The following is a 23779-nucleotide window of genomic DNA, read 5'->3' as shown; positions in this document are numbered from 1 at the left end:
TTTGGGGTATATAGTCCCTTTCGTGACAACGCCTCTTAAGAGGTGTTTCGTCGTAATTTCACAGTATATTTTCTCCTGCGATGGGTTCTAACCCTGCGGGGCAATCACCTAACCAAGACTAAACTAACCTTTTAAAAGATACTGTGAAAATGCTATGAAACCCCCCTTAAGAGGCGTTGTCACGAAAGGGACTATACCCCATTTTTTTTCCTAATTGTAAAATATAATATATGACTATCAGTTTTTGGTGTAGGTTCAACCACAAGGCAAGAGAGGATAACAGGAATGTTCATTTGGATGTTGAAGGAGAGTTGCAACAAATTCTACTAGAGGTCAGTGCTATAAGAATCTCATTTGTCTACTGCCTTGAGAGTCATTATGAATATTCTGACTAACAACATAAATATGATCATGTGAAAATAAAAAAATATGTATAAAGCAACTAGCTATGATAGTTTTTTTTCAACCAAATAATTGAATTTTTAGTAGATGAACCACTTTCTTTAAAAATTGAATCGAAAATAGGTCATAATGGATGTAGATTTAGAACATACGTGGATATTAGGACTCGACAAAAATTCGTCAATTTAGTTGGTAACATGAACATAAGTTATTGGTCATTTCGTTCATCCAGCAGGAGGGAAGGGGTTGGCGCAAAAGTTCTCGGAAATCAGGTTTAAGATCCAAGTTATAATAATTCCATTAAAGTAACCCCCCCCAAAAAAAATGATTTTATAATATAGGCTAAAATGATAAAGCTAGACCCTGTCAACACTCTGGATCCATTTGTGAGACACGAAGATTTTATCAATGGTTGCATGAATTGGAGGGCGGAGGTTCAAGAATTTACCTCAGATATGATTAAAGTGACTGAACATGATGGTAAAGTCAAGGTAAGCTACATGTCCTGTAAAATAAAGTAGTAAGGATTTTGGTTTGAAGCTAAAAATACCAAATATTGCTTGTCCGAATTGGCTGTACTTTTCAGGGAAACTTTCAAATTTCTTGGGTTGGTTTTAGTTTTTTTTCTTCTCCTGAACATAACCTCTCTCCACCAGAGGCCGGGGCGCAGTAGCTAATATTTTGTGAAGCACCAAAGTTTTTTGGGTTGATAAAGTATGTATTTGAAATTTTTAGGTTATTTTTTCTATCTCATCCTCTCCAATATTTTGAATCAAGCCCCTTTGTGCTAATCACATCCCAATTTGCATTGTAGTATCTTTTTTAGAATACTATTTGATTTTTTTTTCAGAACACAACCCCCTCTTTCTAAACTTCTTCTACGCTTACATTTTTTGTGTATTGCGATTTTATTCTTTAACAAGGATGACAACATCCATAAAAGCGAAGCACTGAAACGGTAGGACAAACGGACATTAACACTTGTATAGTGTCTGAATTGAATAATCAGAAGAGTCGAAGCAAAATTGTAAGTATATTTGTTGAAAAAATGCTTGATACATGATAATGTTTATGGACATACTTACATATTTAGGACTTGATTATAGAGTTGCTTCGCTTATAATATTGTTCTTTGTTGTCTCAGGAATCAATATACCAAAAATCAAATCAAACGGAAAATTAGATCACTTAAAAATTTGTTGTTAAAAAAGTAGAAAATCGACATGTTTAAAATGGACGTACGGATATTCTGGTAATGATTATAGAGTTGCTACGCTTTCTAAATCTTGCCCAACTACTACAGGAATCATCATGCAAAGTTTGAAATCGATAGGACAATTCTAACATGCCTAAATTAATCAATAAAGGCTATCTATCTCGGACGGACGGACGTACGAACGGACCGACCCTAATTATAGAAAAGCTTCGCTTTTAAAAATATGTTGATATAGAAAAAAACTATTTAATAAATAAACAACCCACACAATTAGTTATTGCAAATTTTTAATATATAGGTTGATTTGAGCTGTCTCATTGCTGGAAGTTTTGTAGTTTTCTCTGTACGTCCAATTGAAAAACACAGGTAAAAATCAATTTAGGTGTATTCTGTTTTAGTAAAGAAGTAAGGTTTTTTTGTTTGTTTGTGCGTTAAGATCTCGTTAACTACTGAACCGATTGAGTTCTTCTTTTAGAGGCGTTACATATGTCCCTGGTAGGTTTAAAACAGGTAATTTTTAAATTTACGTCTAGGGATGGTTTAAGGCTATTTTTCTGCCCTTTTCTCTCCTTTTAAACATAGCCTCTAGATTAGGGTTGGGCCGGATACCGGATATCCGGCTATTTTCTAATGCCGGATAACTGGTTCTGGCCGGATATCTGGCAAACGTTCGATTTCCGGCAAATTACCGGATAACCGGATATCCGGCGTTAAAAATCAGCCGGATATCATGTAACCGGATAGATTTTATATCCGGTATCCGGCCGGATATTGAAAATGACCGGATATCCGGCCCAACCCTACTCTAGATACCGAACCAAGAAATTTGTTGTTGTTTAGAAACGCTCTGGCTAACATACATGATCTCAACTTTGACGCTCTGGATGATATCATTCAAAACCTAGGTAAGATTTACATTTATAGTTTCTTTTCTCGTATTCATTCGAATCCGTTGTATAGGAACCGGTTCTTACCATACGAAAAAACTATGTCTAGCATCGTATTATATTCAGCTTTCTACGAATATAAAAATGTACAATTATAAAACTAAAGCCAGTTTTTTAGCCGGTGCCTTCGGCACCTCGGGGCTAAAAAAACTAGTTTTAATCTTATTATTGTACATTCTATATCCGCGGAAAGCCGTTTATAATACGATGCGAGAAATAACTATTTTCTATTTTTTGTTGTCATTTAATTAACTAGCAGCTTCACCCCTAGCATCTAGGGGCTTTTTTCCCCAAGTTTTTCAAAATTAAGTATTTCTGGTGCTGCCATTTATTTTGAAGTTGTTTCTCAAGAAATTTTTTTGAGGGGGTTGAGGGTGTCACATCCGCCAAGAAAATAGCTTAAAACCACAACAGGACCAAAAGGTATATACCCTGAAGAATAGAATCCAATCGGTTCAGTGGTTACTGAGATCTTAAGCTTCAGACGGACAGACTTACAGACGGACGGACAGACTGACAGACCTCAAGCTACTTTGTATTATAGATATAGAAAAGTTTTTCATTATTTTTTTTCTATTCAGACATGGGAGACCTTCAGTATGCTCTGTATCAATGTGATCAGGTCTATTTTTAGTTTTACAAAAACAAGGATGACAACATCCATAAAAGCGAAGCTCTGAAATGGAAGGACAAACGAAGATTAACACTTGTAGATTGTCAGAACTGAATTAGCAGAATATTAATTCATCAGTACAAACAATATTTTAAGAAAATTTGTTGCAAAACTGCATAAATAGATGATACTGTTTAAGGACATACTTACATTTTTGGGACTTGTTTATAGAGATGCTTCGCTTATAACATTGTACCTTGTAATAAGAATCAGTTTTCAAAAAATCAGAAGAATCGGATAATTTTAACATACAAAAATTTGTTGTCAAAAAAGTTAAAAATCGACATGTTTGAAATGGACGTACGGACATTCTGGTATTGTTTATAGAGTTGCTACGCTTTCTTAATTGTACCTAACTACTATATGAATCATCATGCAAAGTTTGGAATCGATAGGACAATTCTAACCTGTTTAAATTAATGAAAAGAGCTAACTCTCTGTGACGGACGGATGGACGGACCGACCCTAATTATAAAAAAGCTTCGCTTTTAAAAATACCATAACAAATGAATCACAAATGTTCTGCGCATAATTGGTTGCTAAACGCAGTTTATTAATGTAAAAGTTTAGTTTGTAATTTAAAGTTTCCAATTTTAACTAGGCCAATATCATCTAGCTAAACAAGATGCATAGATTTCTTTTCTGGCAACTAAAAATGCAAGGAATATACTTTTAAAATAAATATTCTTATTGTTAAAATTTTGCTTTTATAGAGTTTTTCATGAAGTTATTGAAAGCTGAATTTGCGTGGTCTTGGCAACACAATTAATAAAAATCATGATTTTGCGGGAACTAATTTTAAGTCATTATGCTAGAGAATATTTTTATAATTTTTGGAACCAGTATAATTCAGATGATTTTTGTTTATCTAATTCTGAATATTTAGGAGGGTAAAGAATTTGGATATGGTACCTATAACATCCCCAATTATGGAGATTTAACTTACTGTGGATTGGCTGGACTTGCTCCCCTTCTAAACCAGGTTAATAACAAACTATTCGATATATAATTACGTGGATGTTGCACCAGATTTTCATGTACTCAATAATGTTATACTTCAAAGCTGGCTAAAATAACGATTCCTCTCATCCATTCCCTTCTCTCCTAATCGAGGAACCAATTGAACTATAAATGAGGTTTATATTAGCAACCTTAATTGACTACAAATTTTAACCTGTCTATCCATGTATTTTATCCTTTAATTTTAACTATACTTAAACATTAGCCTTTAAAGCTCCAGTTATTTATTAAATTATATCATACCATCATTTGACATTTATTTTAAGATCGCCGAACATAATGACTTGGGCCACCCATTGGCAGCCAACCTGAGAAATGGAGACTGGCTCATGAATTATACTGCTGATAGGCTGTCTTCAAGGTATATATTTGATAGGACAATTCTTACATGCTTTTGCCCACTTTCGTATGAAGCTGATCTGTGTGAAAGACTTTTTCTTGGAAATTTGTAATTTTCGCTTAGTTTTCAAGGATTGCGAATATTGGCAATTAATTTTCTTTAAGAAATAATTCTGCAAAATATTAAGTTTTTAGAAAATGGCAGATTTTTCAATCAATAATTATGCACGGTCAGTAGTTGTCAATTTAATAAACAAACATTGTACTAAAATTTTTTGTAGTTGTTTATTGCGTTGCAAATACAATAAATGTATTTTTCTAATATAAAAAAATGTTGTTTAATAAGTTGCAAATACACTAAATCAAAAATGTAACTTAATAATATAAAAAAAAATTTTGTCCATGCCACTTAGCTTTTAATATTATATTTTTTGTTTATTATTCGTTGCTAATACTGTAAATAAAAAATGTAACTTCCTATAAAAAAAAACATATTTAGTTTATGTCACTTAAGCTTTTTCTGTTCCAAATTTTTGTTTTTTATTACGTTGCAAATAAAGAAAATAAAAAAATTTACTTACACTAAAAGCATTGACAATTGATCTTTTCTATTTCCATTCTTTTCGTTTAGAATTTTTCGACCCTTAATCTAGCCCTGGACTAGGTTCCCAGGACCCACTAATCCATAAGTTGAGAAAATTTGAAGGAAACCAAACTTTATCATCCAACTTTTTCATTCGCTGGCCTAAAACTTTTGACAAATCTTAGTTTAGTTAAAACTAGCAGTCTCAAAACTTTTCAATCATCAGTTTTAATCTACAGAAGTGTCAATTTTGTTTACTATTATGTGGGCGCACATTAATTTATCATCCATTGTCTTATCCCTCTTGATCCCTGATAAATTTACTATGGGAAAATAACTATGTCTCTAAAATTTAGTGTTGGGCCGGATACTTTTTTGGCCGTATACCGGATACCGGATATCCTGCTGATTTCTCATGCCGGATACCCGGTTCCGGCCGGATATCTGGCCAACGTTCGATATCCAGCAAATTACCGGATATCCGGCGTCAAAAATCAGCCGGATATCCTATAACCGGATAGTTTCAATATCCGGTATCCGGCCGGATAACCGGCCAAACCGGATATCCGGACAAACTATACTCTAAATATATATATTTTTTAGAAATGGAACTAGTAAACTTGGAGAATGGTTAAAGTATAGCTTCCAAGAGATAGCCAACCTTCCAAGATATCTCATACCAAGATATTTTCACAGTGTTGTTTCAAGGAATTTTATATCATTATTATTAGTACAGCTTAGTAAGTTCTTGTTCTTGTTTCCCACTTAAACTTTTACCATTATTATTAGGAATTTAAGTGTTTTTTTTGTAAATACCAATATTTGCTTTACAATTGGAACAAAGATGACAACATCCATTGGTAGCGAAGAAAAAACATGGAATGGACTACCAGACAAAGTGACTTATAGAGAAGACGTTCTGTTGTCATAACAAAGGAAAGAAAATAAATAGAGAGAATAAGCAAAGGCTCAAAGAAAATCACGAAACCTTTGAAAAAATAAGGTCTTTTTAAGTATGACCAACAGACAAACGGACGAATTGTATAGTTTAAATGCGCATATGTCATAGGAATCTTTACCGAAAATCACATTTAACCCATAGCCTTACTGACATAAAGACATACACTGATTATATATCTAACTTTGCAACTAAAAAATATTTTTCTGTTTTTTAGAAGTAATTTTTATTTTGATATATGAATTATAGAGTTTATGATTCACTGGATAGAAGATCTTTTACAATTATGTCAGATTTTGTTAAAAGAGGTAATTTCTAGATGTTAGAATTTATTAAAGGAAGGAACGATAGTTGGATATATCTTGTTTTTATAACCTTATCTTATTCGTTGGCTTTGAGTACATCTGTTGAATTTAGATTTTTTGGTTCCAAACATTTCATCCAATAATTTTAAACTTCAGTAGGGCTAATTTTGTTTATCATCATTGGGAATGTATATAAAGGGGGGGGGGGGATAGGTTGTGCTAAAATTACGTAAAGGTGTAAGTTTTAAGGCTTAAAAACAAAAGTAGAACGATAATATTCACTATATATGTGTATTCCTAATTGAAATGAACTATAGACAAAAAATTTTGTTTTAAAGTTAACTACTATTTTATCGCTCTACTACTGTTTTTAAGCCTTAAAACTCAAACCTTTACGGAATTTTAGCACAACCTACCTTTGTCGTTCATTGTCTTGTCCCTTTTTATCCCTAAAAACACCAATGAAAGATTAACAATCATTTGTTTTTTCAAATCACCCTATTATCAGGCCTAATTAAAATTAATTAAATCTTATTATTGGCCTAATTACCGCAATTACCGATTTTTGTAATTATTTTTACAATTAAGTACCATGCCGATTAAAAAAATTCAAGTTTTTGAAAATTTAAATTTATCTTCAGTTATTTTGGCGTTTTTTTTGGTTATTAAATTTAGTAGAACCCACAATGGATTGGAGATTTTTTTGAAAATAAATAAGTGTTTGTAGGGGGGGGGGGGGTTGGATTTGGGTAGTCCCTTTATATTTAAATTATATCATTTTGCTATTGACCTTTCCATGAACAATTCAAATTCTAATATTTGTACACCCACATAAAATTCGTAATATAAAACAAATAAAAGAAGCCATTTATGTTAATAATATTTGCTATTTCATATTTAATCAATAATATGTAAAATATTGTGTTCTAAAAGACAAATATTGATTTGCAAGTTTAATTATTTCATGTGTAGCACATCGACCGATAAAACTAAAAATTCAAATTCTTGAATATTAATTCGTGCTACTTTGACCAAAACAAAACATTTGTTAAGACAAATATTAAACTATATTTCAGGTTCAAAGCTTGTTGAATCTTTGTCACGTGGCACCCTAATCCACCTAGCTGCCATGCCTAGTGCCCCACTCCCCCAACTATCTGGTGACCTGGAGCCCCCTGCAATGACTCCTTCCCCAACTCTGGCAGCCGGCTTGCCGCATTTCTCAACTGGCTACATGCGATCTTGGGGCAGGGATACATTTATCTCTTTGAGGTAGAGATGTTTTTGTTTAAAACACAACCAGCTTTCTAAAGCATAATTTGCATAGTTCAATGGAGAATAGATTGTTATAAACTAAACTAAATAATTTAATAAAGCTAGAAGTTGAATAGAATGAATATCTATAGAATTTAAGATCAATAGGAAAATAGGACTAGGATTTCAGGCTATTTTAAGGAAGAATTAAATGTACCAAGGAATAAAATAAATACTTTAAGTACTAGATAATATCTTTATTTCAATTTAATTGTGTTTTCAGAGGTCTGCTGTTGACGACAGGGCAGTTTACCGCTGCAAGGTAAGATTTTTTCAATGTCTGTAACTGAAGGATCAAAATTAATATTTTTTCTAATTGAATTATGCAAAAAATCACTTTGTAAAAATACAATTATTCGTGTTTCTTTGTTAAGAGGATTACTAATTAAGTACCTGCCTTTTCTATTGATATAGAAATGATAACCAATCATTGAATTTTACTTAGTAGTTTAACCTTAGAAAGATATTAATTTGAGTAGGTGTAGTGATTTTGACACTCGCCTATAAACCTTTCTGCACGCCTCTGATTTTGTGTCAAAATTCAACATTTATTAATTCACTGTGGGCTAGAATTGAATCAAGACAAAAGTAAGTGCCGTGCCCTGGGACCTTTGTATGGTGAAAATAGACATAAAACTATGATGATTCCAGGTAAAACCAAAATATTTCAACGGGGGCTTTTTGAGAAAATTAGATTTGAAAATTTTAAGTTCAATTTTCACTCCCTAGGAGATGCCGCATAATCATGACAAGAAAAGCAAATATCATTTATTTTAAATTTTGAACAACTTTGCTTTTATAAAGTTCTTCATAAAACCACTCCTGACGGGAGTTAATAAATGGCCATTTTTATCACTTGCTTTGCAAAGGTCCCGAAAATTCAACCTAAAATAAATCATACATAGAGAGGTTTTAAGAAGGACTTCATAAAAGCAAAGTTGTTCAAAATTTAAAATAAATAATATTTGCTTTTCTTGTCATGATTATGCGGCAACTCCTAGCGGGTGAAAATTGAACTTGAAATTTTCAAATCTAATTTTCTCAAAAAGCCCCCGCTGAAATATTTTGGTTTAACCTGGAATCATCATGGTTTTATGTCTATTTTCACCATACATAGGTCCCAGGGCTCGGCACTTACTTTTGTCTTGATTCAATTCTAGCCCACAGTGAATTATTAAGGGACATCCTGCTCGGCTATGCTGGTTGTTTACGCCATGGTCTTATCCCTAACTTGTTGGATGGTGGACGCAATGCAAGATTCAATTGCAGAGATGCCATCTGGTGGTGGTTAAGGTAACTAAAATCATAATTATTAACTAATATTTTTCTCTGTAACCACCATTTTCATCCTAAAAGTTTTTATTTTAATTTGAGTTTCCAACTTTCAATAAACTTTATATTGTAGGTTGTAGTAGAACCAAAATAAAGCAAAATTATTAATTTCGTTATCAGTAAATCCTATCAAGTAAAGTAGTTTTTTTTGTCTATTGCGAAAGATCTTGATAACCGCTGAACCGATATGGGTCTCCTTTACAGTAAAGCTTCTTGTAGGTCCAAGGAAGGATTTTAACTCCACCATCCAAAGATAACTCTTCAGGAAAAAATACCCCTCATTTTTTTTAAAACTAAAAACTAAAGTAAAGGAGTTAATCCCCCCCCCCCCTTGCTCAAGTGTTTCTTGATGCCTCTAGGAGCTCAGCCGCTAGTTTAATTAAATTAAGATAATTTTAGAGCTGTTCTTGATTATATTGAGCTGAAAGATGACGGCGCAAATATTCTGAATGATCCTGTTGTTAGACTTTTCCCAAGTGATGTACAGGTAAAAAGATTTTTTGGGTATAGTCCCTTTCGTAACATCGCACCTTATGGGGCGATTCTTCGTATTTTTCAAAGTTATAGCTTTTCTCCTATTTCTAGCCCCTGCGGTGGGCTCTAACCCTGCTTGGCCAATTACCTAACCCTGTGGGGCAATCACCTAACCCAATATAACCTAACCTAACCTAAAATAACCTATAAAAAGCCATTTGATGTTACGAAAGGGACTATTCCCGATTTTTTTTATATTACTTTTCCTTTTGTTTTTGTTTTACATTTGTCTTTTCTTATTTTAGTAACGAAGCAACTCTATGACTCACCTTTTGTGGCCATCCGTCCGTCCATAAGGTTATGGGTATATGTAATTATATCGGCTGCTATTGAAGATAGACTACTGATCCTTTGTAAAAATACTACGTTCCTAAAAGCAAACAGTATACAACTTACTTAGTCCGACGGTCGGTTGGCCATGCTACTAAATAAATTTTTCATAAAGGTGATTTTTTTATCTTCTATCCTTCTTTCTCTTTTGTCTCCTCTCTTTTTATTAACTTTCAACATTTGCTCTTTAATTTACTTTGTTCGTTTCTACATCCATGATTTTTTTTGCTAGTTGCTACTTATGGATGTTGTTCTTTAATTCACTAACAAATATTTTCAATGATGGATGTTGTTCTATAATTAACTAATAAATATTTCCCCCCTAATTTTTCGTTCATTGCTAGGAGGACAACGCAGCAGAGAAAACTCAGCCTCTACATGAGGTTATCAATGAAGCTTTGACCAAACATTGGAATGGACTCAAGTTTAGAGAATGGAACGCAGGTTATAGGCATTTTTTGTGAAGATTCACCCGACAAAAGATTATGGATCATGGAAAGAAAACAATGTAGCGTGTTTCGTCGAATTTTCAAAGTAGTTTTTCTCCAATTTCTAGACTCTGCGGGGGGCTCTAACCTTGCAGGGCAATCATTAACATTTACCTAACTCAACATAACCTAAAATAACTTATCAAAAGCTAGTGTGAAAATACGACGCCACGCGCTACTTCGTTTTCTTTCCATGATCCAAGATTATTTACTCTACATATGTCTAACTCTGTAACGCTTAAAGCAAGTTCAATCTACTCATATGGAATGAGAGATTGACTTCTGGCATTTCTTGAAGATTCCCCTGGCCAAGTAATTACTCTATAAATTACTTTTTGTCCGTCTGTCTGTTTTGCTGTCCTTTACTATTTGCTTCGTCCCTAGCCTCTCTGGGAGGACATAGAAATTCGAAAATAGCCTAAAACCTCCCAAACACCATTGTAAAGCTTCCTTGAAAAGTACAACCATATCGGAACAGCGTTTTCCAAGATCTTAAGCTTCAGATAACAAAACTCTACTTCTTTATATTATGGAATAGGATCCATGAGGAGGAATTGTTTCTTAGCCAATTTATTGCTTTTTGATGTTTAAAATCTACTTTTCAGGCAAACGTATTGATGAGCACATGACAGACGAGGGTTTCAACAACGAAATTGGAACTGATAAAACTAATGGCTTTGTCTTTGGTGGAAATACAAAGTACGTTTCTTTAATTGCTTTTTTAATAATAGAATAATCTAATGAATTATATTGATGGGTAATATAATTAAAACAGTTTTAAATTTGTTATATTTTCTCATATTGACATAATTTGTAAATAGAAAAATTATATATCTGCTAGAGTAAAACGTAATATGCTATTCATTTATGTAAAAAAAAATTTTCCAGTATAGCTTCTAAACCAATTAATATCCGCTGGATTAGAATCGGTTCTTAGCCATATTGTTAAATCATGTGTAGCATCGTATTACAGACAATTTTCCAGGAATAAAAAAATCATAACGTTCATATCAGTTTTGTTAGCCCGGGCATTCGGCCTCTCGTAGCAAACAAAAATGGTTTTAATCTTTCCTTAAGTTTTCCTTTTTACATCCGCGGAAAGCTGTCTATAATACAATGCGATAAATAACTATTATTTTTTAAAATTAGAAATTGTGGAACTTGGATGGACAAAATGGGAAGTTCCTTTGAAGCTGGAAATAAGGTTGCACAGTTTTATTAGTTTTCAAAAAGAAGACACTGAAAGTGAGTCAATGTGACGTCATAAAAATGAGGGATTATCCATCTCATTTTTAGGGCTTTTCTTTCCCACTCCTCCTCTGCTCATCCCTCATTTTCATGACATTATAATTTTTTTGAGCGACTTTTATCATCTTCTTTACAAAACTATTTTTTTGCAATTTTGAACTAAACCATAAAATATGTATTTGTATATTTATATACATTTTAAGCTAAAATAAGCCAACAATATTTTATGGAAAATAACAGTTAACTGTGAAACTGTAAAATAAGTGTTTGTTTGATGGGAAAGTTGTGCAATATTTTTAAAGTAGATTAACTATTTTTCACTATGGATCGTTGGATGTAATTATAATACAATCCTCAATGATAATACACAAAATAACCCCTTCTGTAGATTACAATTAGTGGTTAGAACGTTGGATGGACACTCAACTCAATAAACCAATCCGAATTCAATAAAAGTCCTTAAAGTTGTTAAGCCAAATTAGAAAACTTTTTTTGTAAAACTTTAAGGACTGGTGTAACAAACAACTAAATATCCTCTTCCCCCTGACTGATTATGATGATGTAGTATAAGTTATAGAGTAGCTGTACTTTTATTGATAAATTTTCTTCACCTATATTAATTACTAGGGAGTTCCAAGCACGCCGCGAGATGGCAGTGCTGTAGAGATAGTCGGACTCTCCTATTCCTGCCTCTGTGACCTGGCCAGGCTGACCGCCTATCCACACCAAACAATCAGCGGTCAACAGAGCATAACTTTGAAAGAGTGGGCTGCATTGATTAAGGCTAATTTTGAGGTAACCGTTAGTTTATGGATTTAAATTATTTTTCTTTGTTTTCATGGCTACTCTTTGAATACAATATCCTTTCTTAAAATGCTCAAGACATGGGAATTTTTTGTGGTATTTTTATCTAATCAGCTGCTCTATGACGTTGGCTTTTGAACTTTCGACCATGAACTCCCCTGATTGATAAGCATCCACTCAATAACTTACGTTGTCCTTCGATTAGTCTAACAGTTAGTTCACTACAGGAAATATTTTATACATATTCCTTTTGCCGATCTTATTTTGAGAAGTAATTGGATTGGGTGTTTTCTTTATTACAAAACGAGTAGATTTATAATAAATTAATTTCTAAGAATTATAATGAAAATATAACAATATACCTATTTATTTAGAATTATTTCTATGTCGGATCAAAATCTGGATCAAGTGTAGAACCCCATCCTGACCTGGTAAACTGTGTTAACATGTATAAAGACAGTGTGGCAAGTGGACATAAGTTTACTGATTATCAACTAAGGTAAATCATTTGTTTTAGACAGAGAAAGATTATACAATAATAAACAAATCGATATATAATTACTTTGATGTTGCACCAGATTTTCATCAACTGGCTAAAATAACGATACCCCCCATCCTATTGGATGAACGAACTGACCACTACGTAACATCCATGTTAGCACACTAAATTGACGACAAATTTTCCCTTGTCAATTTATCCACGTATTCTATATATCTATTATAAACCTGTTTCTTTTCATTTCCAATCTACCAAAATTAGAAGTTCATGGTTAAAACTGTACAAATACTAAAGAAGTAGGTTATAATAATGCATGTGTGTAAGATCTCATTAACAGCTAGAATTTCTAGGGTAGATTTGAATTGTTCTTTGGCAGGTCATTGGCAATTTAGTATTTTCGCGTGTTAGTCCTTTTTATAAATTACTGTTTTTTTGTTTTCCTATAGAATAGTTATGTTTTTTTCAGACCAAACTTTTGTATACTTTTGGCTGTAGCACCTGACCTAGTAAATCCTGAGCACGCCTGGGAGGCCCTCAGCACAGTTAGTAAGAGGTATAGATATTGTTGATTTAAACAAAATAATGTTCCTGGCTTGATAGAAGACAATTCACTTTATTAAGACACAATTAGAACTTTTCATTGGATATGTTTGGTTTTACTATTGTGTTTGTGAAATTAATGCTTTATTTATAAAATACTAGCGGATACGCCCCTAGAGGCATCTAGGGGCACTTAAGGTAGGAGGGGGAAAAGTCGACCTCATCCCATTTTAATTTTGTATTCAAAGGAGTAAAAAAAATCGGGAAGGGGGAGTGGAGTGAAGATACCCTCCCCTAAAATAGTTTAAAACCTTCCCAGGATCTATAAGAGGCTTCACTGTAAAGGAGAACAATATCGGTTCAGCGGCTAGCGGTTACGCCACTAGGAATCTATTGGCACTTACGGTGATGGGGGAGGAGAATTACCCCCCCCCCCCCCAATTTTAATGTTAGTACCCTCCACCAAAGTAGTTTTAAACCTTCCCAGGAGAAGCTAGAGGAGAACCATATCGTTTGAGATCCATCGGTAAACACACACACAGACACATCCTGTTACTTTTATATAAGGATTAATGTTGAATATTATAGAATTTTCGGTACATATTTAAGTAGGAAATCCTATGAATATATAAATTATAGAATGTATTCATATAACATAATTACAAGATCTAGAAATTGATTTTCTCGTATTCATTCGAATCCGGTGGATAGAAACCGGTTCCCATCCATATGAAAAAAACTATGTCTAGCATCGTATTATATCCAGCTTTCTACGAATATAAAAATGTACAATCATAAGATTAAAACCATTGTACATTCTATATCCGCGGAAAGCTGTTTATAATACGATGCGAGAAATAATTAATAATCTTCTTTGAGTTAAACCATGAATATTTTTAAAGCGTAGCTTTTCTATAATTATTGTCGCCCGTCCGTACGTCCGAGACGGATAGCTTTTTACGTTAATTTAGGCACGTTAGAATTGTATTATCGACTTAAAATTTTACATGGTGATCCCTGTAGTGGTTAGGTACAATTTAGAAAGCGTAGCAACTCTATAATCGTTCCCAGAATGTCCCAGAATTTTCAACATGTTGATTTTTTCACTTTTTTAACAACAAATTTTTATATGATCTAATTCTTTTGGATCTGATTTTTTTGTATACTGATTCCTGGGACAACAAAGTACAATATTATAAGCAAAGCAACTCTATAATCAAGTCCTAAAAATTTAAGTATGTCTTTAAACATTATCCTGCATCAAGCAATTTGTCAACAAATTTACTTACAATTTGCTTCGACTCTTAAACATTTATATTCTGATTACACAGTTCTGACACTATACAAGTGTTAATGCCCTTTTGTCCTTCCGTTTCAGAGCTTTGCTTTTATGGATGTTGTCATCCTTGTTTAAATGTGTATATAAAGAATTAAAGAATTATTTATTACATAGTTATAATCCTCTCATTGACATAAAAAAAACTGAATGAGATCATTCTTACCATTTAAAACTTTATACTTAATCTTCTAGTATTATTTTTTTAACCTTAATTGAATAACAACAAGAGAATGGATTATTATTAATGTTATTCTTATACTATAAAGATTAAATTTTTCTTCTTATAATAAATAATGGTCTTTAATATTAAAAGAAAATGAATGTATATTATAAACACAACAATGAGATAAATGGCGTTCATGTTTTTATATTTTTTTAAAGAATACTAAAGGCATTTATGGGCAGTTGTGGTTAAGGGTTGGCCGGGGAGTCAACCCTCCCTTTTTCAATTTTTACAAAATATTGTGGAGTCTTTCTGGGGTGATTTTTTGGGGAGGGTGTTTGTACCCAGAATCTTTGAGAAGCTACATTGTAAAGGTTCAGGGGTTAGCAAGATCAGTACCAACAGACGTACAGACAAACTTACTGACATTCTGTTACTTTTATATCCACTAGCGGCTACTCCCCTTGAGGCCTCTAGTGGCACTTTAAATGTTTGGCATTTTTAAAAAAAATAATACGATACCTTGCAATGATGCGAAGGAGTCTCCATTCAAGAAGAAAAAAATTCGATTTATTGTGATTTCTCTTGGGAGGGTGGTGGTACCCTCCCCCAAAATAGTTATAAACCTTTCCGGGACCTATGAGAATCTACCCTGTTAAGGAGAACCCGATCGGTTTAGCGGTTAGCGAGATCCTTTAATACAGACACACAAACACACAAACAGACATTCTGTTACTTTAGTATAAGGATATTTGTTATTATTTTAGGTTGTTGGGACCTCTTGGTTTGGCCACCCTGGATTCTGGTGACTGGGCCTATAGAGGAGATTATGATAATAGCAACCAGGTAAAATAAAACAAGGCTTCGAACACCGCGCATAATCCGCAAATTTTAACCCGCTTTTATGCCAAAAAATATCGATTTTCTGTTTTACAGGTTTATACATCCACCTGAATTTTGAAGTCATAATGTGGTGAATTTACTGAGGATTACATGCGGCTGCCAATCCCTGATTAAAATCTTATTGATTTAATTGGGATTGTGTTTGAAATAAAAATAGAATATGGGGTAGGGGGTAATTATTCGTGTGCTTGTTTGTTTTGGGTAGGTTAGGTTAGGTTATAATAGATACAAAGCTGGATCTTTAAATCATTTTAGTGGTGAGCCAGATCGGGGTGCGCCGAATTCTCGCCAATCATAGCGGGGCATTTCATAAAATTTCATTGGTGGAAAGTTGGCTCACCCCGATCTGGCGCACCACTAAAATGATTTAAAGATCCAGCTCAGGGGTTATGTATAGGGTTATATTCATTTTTTTCAAAAGTAAGTTGCGGAGTGGTGGGATATTTGTTCCCTAGTCATGAGTTATTTGGATTATATTATGGACTGTTCTTTTATCCTTTCCAGAGTTGTGACCCTAGCCTGGCCCATGGAGCCAACTATCACCAAGGTCCTGAATGGCTCTGGCCTGTTGGGTTCTTCCTGCGGGCACTCTTGAACATTGGTGCCAGATTAGGTAATTTAATGCTTTTTTTATCTAGGACAAATTCTCTTAAAAGTAACAGAATGTCTTTCTATCTCTCTATCTATGTGTCAGTAATTTTTTCTTAAAACATTAAAAGTCCTCAAACTCTTATTAAATGAAAAACAATTTCAACTTCTCTGTTTATTTAAGATTCAAGAGTATTTTAAGAGGTTTAACGTAAAAAATATTTGAATAAGTTGATATAAAAAGTTAATAACTATTTTATTCGAAAAAAGATATTAAACTTGTAAGTCCTATTATATAATGTAGTTCGGTTTTTTCTTCAGAAACCAATTAGAATAAAGTTCTGAAAAAACGCTGGCTGTACTTTTTAGGGAAGTTTTAGAAATTTCTTGGGTTTGTTTTTCTGACCTCCCCTAAAGGTTAGGAGCAAAGAAACTAGTTGATTAAAAAGCATCAATTCTAGTAAAAATGTTATTTATCATTGATTTTAAACACTTCAAAAAAGCTAAATATTTATATTTTTAGGTGCAGAAAAGCTAAGAGAAGCCAAGAAACAAGTATTTAGTGTTCTATCCAGACACTATCAACATCTACATACTTCTGCTTGGCTAGGTAAGAAGTATTTAGTGTTGTATCCAGATACTATCAACATCTACAAACTTCTGCTTGGTTAGGTAAGAAGTATTTAGTGTTCTATCCAGACACTATCAACATCTACAAACTTCTGCTTGGTTAGGTAAGAAGTATTTAGTGTTGTATCCAGATACTATCAACATCTACAAACTTCTGCTTGGCTAGGTAAGAAGTATTTAGTGTTGTATCCAGATACTATCAACATCTACAAACTTCTGCTTGGCTAGGTAAGAAGTATTTAGTGTTCTATCCAGACACTATCAACATCTACAAACTTCTGCCTGGTTAAGTAAGTTTTCCTTTCGTCCCTTTCGTGACAACGCCTCTGAAAGGGCGTTTCGTCGTATTGTAACAGTAGTATTTGGGGTTAGGTTAGGTTATATTAAGTTAGGCGATCGTCCCGCAGGGTCATGCAATTGGCCCCGCAGGGGCTGTAAATAGGAGAAAATCTACTGTGAAAATACGACAAAACGCCCCGAATCCAGTACACAATGTACTATTTTTATTTCTACAAAAATATAAGTATATTAAGTATTAAAACTGTATAAGACAGAAGTGAAAAGTTTAATGATTTTTTCGTAATCCTTGAATTAAGACCACTGCAAATCTGATCTTTGTGCGTCCATCCATGCTACGCTGTATATTGATATTGCCATCCTTTTATTTAGGTTTGCCTGAGTTGACTAACAGCAATGGACAATTCTGCAGAGATTCGAACCCGATACAAGCTTGGAGTCATGCCACACTTCTTGATACACTTTATGATATTCATAAAATGTAAATTTAAACTTTATTTAGTTCTATAATAGAAATAATATATTTTTTTTTTGAATTTTGACAAATCCCAATTCTGTTTGACGATTTGATAGTATTGTAACTTAAAATAAAGTATTATGAATTATATTAAAAATATTTATTGCAATAATTGATAGTATTTATGTATAAATTATTTACTATTACAATAAAACATAAAGTAAAAATATACAATATTATTTTTTAGTTGGCAAGCTTCCCTATAAGTCACTTGCGTCCATCCGTCCGTCAGTCACGCCGGTTTTCTTTAAATATCTCACTATATAGATGAACTTATACTTTAAATGTAGTTTTATAGTGTTTAATGTTTTGGATCAACTGCAGTTGACGGTAAAATATTCCTGGTAATGAATATTTTCAAAACTCTATTAATTTTAAAAGCTGCTAGTTGCCAAACGGCTGAACGTACAGATCATGCCCGCACACCGTTTTAAGCGGCATAAGAAGGCCTACAAATAATCTGGAATAGCCATAAATCAATAATGCACAATTGTCTCGCAGTGCAGAGAAATGCGCGGAAAAGACATATTTTACGCGTTTTTTCTTCAGTGAACTTTCCCTGTGCATCATTGGATCTTGGCTGTTCCAGATTATTTGTAGGCCTTCTAATGCCGCTTAAAACAGTGTGCGGGCATGATCTGTACGTTAAGCCGTTTGGCAGCTAGCAGCCTTTAAAATTCTTAAATTTTTGGAAATATTAATTACCAGGAATATTTTACCGTCAACTGCAGTTGATCTAATGTTTTAACTGGGCTCGGCAGCCCTATAGCCACTATCAAACGTAAGCTACCAAGTAAGCTTTAGCCACCCATAATTTAAAATAGCTACCACATGCCGCACTTAGCCTAAGCTATCGTCAGCCGCAGCTGCGAGCTTGCATTCAGCTTAAGTCAGCCTCATCCGGGGCTGAAATTGCAGCTGCCGACCGACCCCCGAGGTTTATGTTCATTTATTAGCCCTTGTGTTTAACCTATTATTTAAATGAGTCCTGCTACTTTTGAAGGTAATCATTCTAATTTCAAGACAAAATTTGAAAACAAGGATGACAACATCCATAAAGCGAAGCTTTTAAAACGGTATGACAACCAAATATTAAATCTTGTAAAGTGTCAGAACTGAATATACAAAATATGAATATGTAAGTTTTGACAAAATTATACGTAAATTTGTTGCAAAACTTCTTAAATACAGAATTCTGTTTAAGGACATACTGTCAATTTTAGGACTTTATCATATTGTACCTTATTGTAAAAGGAATCAGTAATCCAAAAATCAGATAAATCGGATGATTTTATCACATATAGAATTGTTGTTAAAAAAGTAAAAAATTAACATGTTTAAAATGGACGTACGGACATTCTGGTGATGATTATAGAGTTGCTACGCTTTCTAAATCGTACCAAACTACTACAGGAGTGACCATGCAAAGTTTGAAATCGATGGGACAATACTAACATGCCTAAAATCTATCTCGGACGGACGGACGTACGGACGGACCGACCCTAATTATAGAATAGCTTCGCTTTTAATTATAGAAAAGCTTCGCTTTTAAAATAGCTACACAAGACTTACATAAAAATTTCGATGATATATATTAGAAAAAATATAGGTTACATTTTCATTTTGATCAGAAGATACAATGTTTATTGATTAGATATGATAGAAAAAAAAAACAAAGAGAGGGTAGGTTTCTGGTAGAATCCGTAAAGGTGTGTGTTTTAAGGCTTAAAAATAGTAGTAGAACGATAATATTCACTAAATATGTGTATTTCTTATTGAAAAGAACTATAGACAAAATTTGTTTTAAAAAGTGAACATAAATTTTTCTCGTATTCATTCGAATCCGGTGGTTAGAAACCGGTTCTCATCCATACGAAAAAACTATGTCTAGCATTGTATTATATCCAGCTTTCTACGAATATAGAAATGTACAATCATAATTGTACTTTCTATATCCGCGGAAAGCCGTTTATAATACGATGCGAGAAATAACTATTATTGTTCTACTACTGTTTTTAACTTATAAGACATAACCTTTACAGATTCTACCAGAAACCTACCCATCTCTTTATAAGCCAATTTTGCAACAACAAAACAAGAATTTAATAAAAGTTTTATAAAATTTTACCGAATTAAAAAACTTAAGTAAGAGTATAAACTTATTTCCTTATTTTTTCTTTAAAATTTTTATATTTTCTCTTGACAAAGGCAGATGTTTTATTGTTGGTGAAGAGAACATAGGCAGGTATCAGGTGATGTGTTATCCGGAATATACTCTCAAATATAACCACGTATCTAAACAAAAGTTTTTCATAAATAACAAGGATGACAACATCCATAAAAGCGAAGCACTGAAACGGTAGGACAAACGGACATTAAGACTTGCATAGTATCTGAACTGAAAAATCGGAACATAAATGTATAAATGTCGAATCAAAATTGTAGGTAAATTTGTTGAAAAACTGCTTAAAAACAGGATAATGTTTATGGACATACTTACATTTTTGGACTTGATTATAGAGTTGCTTCGCTTATAATATTGTTCTTTGTTGTCCCAGGAATCAATATACCAAAAATCAGATCAATCCGATGATTAGATCACATAAAAATTTGATGTTAAAAAAGTAAAAAATCAACATGTTTAAAATGGACGTACGGACTATTTGGTAATGATTATAGAGTTGCTACGCTTTTTTAAATCGTACCTAACTGCTAAAGGAATCACCATGCAAAATTTGAAATCGATAGGACAATTTTAACATGCCTAAATTAACGAAAAAAGCTATCCGTTACGGACGGACGGACGTACGGACGGACCGACCTTAATTATAGAAAAGCTTCGCTTTTAAAAAAGTTTTTCATGGCATCATCCATAGGTAGCAAAGCACAAAATTATGGAATGGGCAAAGGGAGTTGTCATAATAAAGAAAAGAAAGAGAGAATATGCAAAACTTCAGAGAAGATAAAAAAATAAAGGTTTATGTCTTAAAGCATGTGTAACATACAGCCGGACAAAACAATTTATAGACTAGATATGCATATGTTATAGTAATTTTCACTGAAAATTTCGATTGTTACAAATCACAGTTTCCTGTGACTTACAAACTGATTGGCGGACTAACTGACAGACAGACAAAGTAAATTATAGAGAAGTTGCACCAATAAAAAGGTCATTAAGCACTGAAATTGGAAGAAAACTTAGTTATATAAAATCAAAACTTTTTCTATAAAAACTTGGACTTCCTTATTTATATTTATTATGTCTTTAAGGATTAGATCAGGGACAGAATTAGATTTTAAGGTAATTGATATATGATTAATTGGATAATGCACCAGATTTTTTATGTACTTTAATACTCTCAGTTGGCTGAAACAACGTCGATACCCATCCTCTCCCTTCCTACTGGATCAGCAATCAGATCAATAAATGAAGCCCTATTAGCAACCTAAATTGACGAAAAATTTTCCCCTGTCAATATATTTACCCTCAAGGTTTTAACTCTGCCATCCCTGTCTTAAAGATTTCAATGGACAAGTTGAAATGGAATTACTTTTTAACTAGTTGTTTCGCCCCTATCCTTTATGGTACGTCGGGAAAGGTCAGGAAAATAGCTGAAAACCACCCCAAGATATATAAAGCTAATCTAAACAACCTGACTAGAGCCAACATTTTTTGAGATCTTTAGCTTCGGACGAAAAACTTTATTACTTTATGTTATAGGAATGATAATTTCCTTGAAAAAAAACCTCACTAGAGCCAATATTTTTGAAGATCTTTAGGTTCAGACGAAAAACTTTATAACTTTTATAGGAATGATAATTACCTTGAATAGTGAGTGAGAACATAGTACATAGCATGATGAAGCAGGGCATACACATAGAAACTAACTCCTACCGAACATGGATATAGAATATACGTGGATATTATGACAGGGGGGATAATTGCAGTCAATTTAGGTTGCTAGCATTAATTTCTTGGTTAGGAGGGGAGGGGATGAAAGATGCGAATCATTATTTTAGCCCGCTATGCATTTCACTTTATTAGAGACAACATGAAAATCTTGTATAACATCCATGTAATAATATATCCATTCCTAGAAACGAGGATTTTGTACTGTACTGAGATCTGCTATTCTGACGGAGTGAGGGACGGAATCTTTTTTCCCTTGTCGAGCGACCCAGAAAGAATATTCGACATCTTCCCGGAGTATCCTCTTGCTTCTCATCACCTAGAAATATTTTTTTAATTTCTAACAATTTTATTTATCGTAGGCAGTTGTCTGTGGATAACAAAGGTTGACCTAGGAAGAAAAACTCTTAAAGTCATAATAGTGTACTATAATATAGGCGTCTATCTTAAATAGAAGCCGAATTATCACATTTCTTCAACAATCTGACGAATGGGCAGAAAAGTGGGTTATAAAGTAGCTTTGCATCTAGAATTTATAGGGCTATTTCCATAGGGGCAACTACACAGGATTTATTATGTTTATTCAGCTTATACAAATAACGAAATTTATTCGGAAAAAAATCACGAAACTTATACGTCTTTTTCAGTTGTCGTTGGGGGGCAACACTCGTAAAATTGACGACCTCTCCAATTGCCCCCGAAATATTATTTTAGATTTTTTTCGCTTGTTGGTTATACCTTATTCCTGATGTTTATTTAACTTTTTGATAATAATTTTTATAAAACTATTCTATACATGTGTTTTAAACACGGTACAGAACTAGATTTAATCCAGCAGTAATTTATAGTTCTGTTCATAATTATTTCCAGGTATAATGAAACTTACCCGAACCATTACTTTGGCACTCATCATTTCCATCCTCGTGTAAAATCTCCAAGGAGGGAAAACTAACAAAATTATTTCTATGTTCATCTCTATTCTCTGAGAGTTCATGATTCACACTGTCTTCATTGTTATTACAAGAATCATCTTGAGAAATTTGGTTGTCACTGTCAATATCATCTTTTGATTCTTCACTCATTTGTGCATTTAATTGTTGTACTTGAATTAGGCAACATTCATTAACAGTTTTGCTACCTGAAAAAATATTAGTTATTAATTGCATCGTATTATAGACAGCTTTCCGCGGATATTAAAATAAAAAATTGTAAGTTTTAAGTTAGTTTTGTTAGCTCCAATTACCCGGAGCAACAAAACTGGTTTTGATTTTATGACTTATATTTTGATATTCTTGTAAAATTGTCTGTAATACAAGACTATACATGATTTTTTCAATATAGCTGAGGACTGGTTCTAATTCAGCGGATTCAATCAATCGGTTTAGAAATCAAACTGGTTTATGTCAAGTAAAAGAAAAAATCAGGTTTTGAAATAGTCTGAAGATGAACAACAGTTATCATTCTATTGTATAAAGTAATCGTATTTTTTGTCTACAGCTTAAGACGAATTTGAGTTTTCCTTTTTAGAGAAACTTCACATAGCTTTCGGAATGATTTTGGTCTCTTTTATTTTTAAATAAATGTCTTACGGTTATTTTTTGCCCCCTGCTTACCTCCTTGAATGCAGAACTCCTAGATGCTAGGGGCGCAGCAGTAAATATAATTGATAATCCTTACTTGAAGGCTGATGTAAATGTGATGGAGAAACCAAGAGTTGAGGTGAATTTATGGGATTGTCAGGCAGAATATATTCCACAGAATCCTGTATGGTTACTTGTCTCCTGTACAGATTACCAACAGATTTGTCGTCCTGCCGCCTGTATTAAGGTTCATACATTCACAAAATATCAGGGAGGGAGGAGATATTATAATGGTACCTAAAGTATGGTTGGGCCGGATA

At 33.3% G+C, this 23779-nt stretch overlaps 3 protein-coding genes across 7 annotated transcripts in view; 1 reads left to right on the top strand and 2 right to left on the bottom strand.

Annotated features, from left to right (window-relative positions):
• The window catches only part of LOC145313134 (glycogen debranching enzyme), a 75027-nt gene extending 56891 nt beyond the window's left edge, over nucleotides 1–18136 (top strand). For all 5 annotated transcript variants that reach the window (XM_080152405.1, XM_080152407.1, XM_080152406.1 and 2 more), the window contains 23 exons: nucleotides 254–332; nucleotides 744–893; nucleotides 1917–1984; nucleotides 2459–2523; nucleotides 3147–3187; nucleotides 4125–4220; nucleotides 4525–4619; nucleotides 5784–5888; nucleotides 6388–6446; nucleotides 7520–7715; nucleotides 7981–8019; nucleotides 8937–9050; nucleotides 9489–9576; nucleotides 10298–10397; nucleotides 11047–11140; nucleotides 11591–11645; nucleotides 12317–12484; nucleotides 12868–12992; nucleotides 13459–13545; nucleotides 15802–15880; nucleotides 16442–16550; nucleotides 17049–17135; nucleotides 17825–18136. In XM_080152405.1, the coding sequence (XP_080008531.1) occupies nucleotides 254–332; nucleotides 744–893; nucleotides 1917–1984; nucleotides 2459–2523; nucleotides 3147–3187; nucleotides 4125–4220; nucleotides 4525–4619; nucleotides 5784–5888; nucleotides 6388–6446; nucleotides 7520–7715; nucleotides 7981–8019; nucleotides 8937–9050; nucleotides 9489–9576; nucleotides 10298–10397; nucleotides 11047–11140; nucleotides 11591–11645; nucleotides 12317–12484; nucleotides 12868–12992; nucleotides 13459–13545; nucleotides 15802–15880; nucleotides 16442–16550; nucleotides 17049–17135; nucleotides 17825–17937 (2212 nt within the window). In that variant the 3' untranslated portion in view covers nucleotides 17938–18136. The remainder of the gene's footprint in view (nucleotides 1–253; nucleotides 333–743; nucleotides 894–1916; nucleotides 1985–2458; nucleotides 2524–3146; nucleotides 3188–4124; nucleotides 4221–4524; nucleotides 4620–5783; nucleotides 5889–6387; nucleotides 6447–7519; nucleotides 7716–7980; nucleotides 8020–8936; nucleotides 9051–9488; nucleotides 9577–10297; nucleotides 10398–11046; nucleotides 11141–11590; nucleotides 11646–12316; nucleotides 12485–12867; nucleotides 12993–13458; nucleotides 13546–15801; nucleotides 15881–16441; nucleotides 16551–17048; nucleotides 17136–17824) is intronic.
• The window catches only part of Nop56 (Nop56 ribonucleoprotein), a 422283-nt gene that overhangs the window by 125478 nt on the left and 273026 nt on the right, over nucleotides 1–23779 (bottom strand). The window lies entirely within an intron of this gene.
• Nucleotides 22011–23694, bottom strand: LOC145313000 (uncharacterized). Its single transcript, XM_080152217.1, has 3 exons — nucleotides 23557–23694; nucleotides 22766–23017; nucleotides 22011–22198 (listed from the first exon to the last, which is right to left on the bottom strand). Exons 2-3 carry the CDS (start codon nucleotides 22959–22961, stop codon nucleotides 22011–22013), a joined length of 384 nt encoding a protein of 127 aa, XP_080008343.1. The 5' UTR covers nucleotides 22962–23017; nucleotides 23557–23694.

This window comes from Acartia tonsa, chromosome 3, assembly GCF_053477335.1.
Source record: "Acartia tonsa isolate MP-2025a chromosome 3, ASM5347733v1, whole genome shotgun sequence".
Classification (NCBI taxonomy): Eukaryota; Metazoa; Arthropoda; class Copepoda; order Calanoida; family Acartiidae; genus Acartia; species Acartia tonsa.
Note: the sequence above shows the minus strand (reverse complement) of the source record. Positions and strands in the feature narration are given on the sequence as shown.

Excerpts from the sequence above, each read along its gene's own strand:
- LOC145313000 (XM_080152217.1), bottom strand. The coding sequence starts at position 22,961 with ATGAGTGAAGAATCAAAAGATGATATTGACAGTGACAACCAAATTTCT. Across the intron at positions 22,199-22,765 it reads GTGCCAAAGTAATGGTTCGG|GTGATGAGAAGCAAGAGGAT; the intron begins GTAAGTTTCATT and ends AAATATTTCTAG.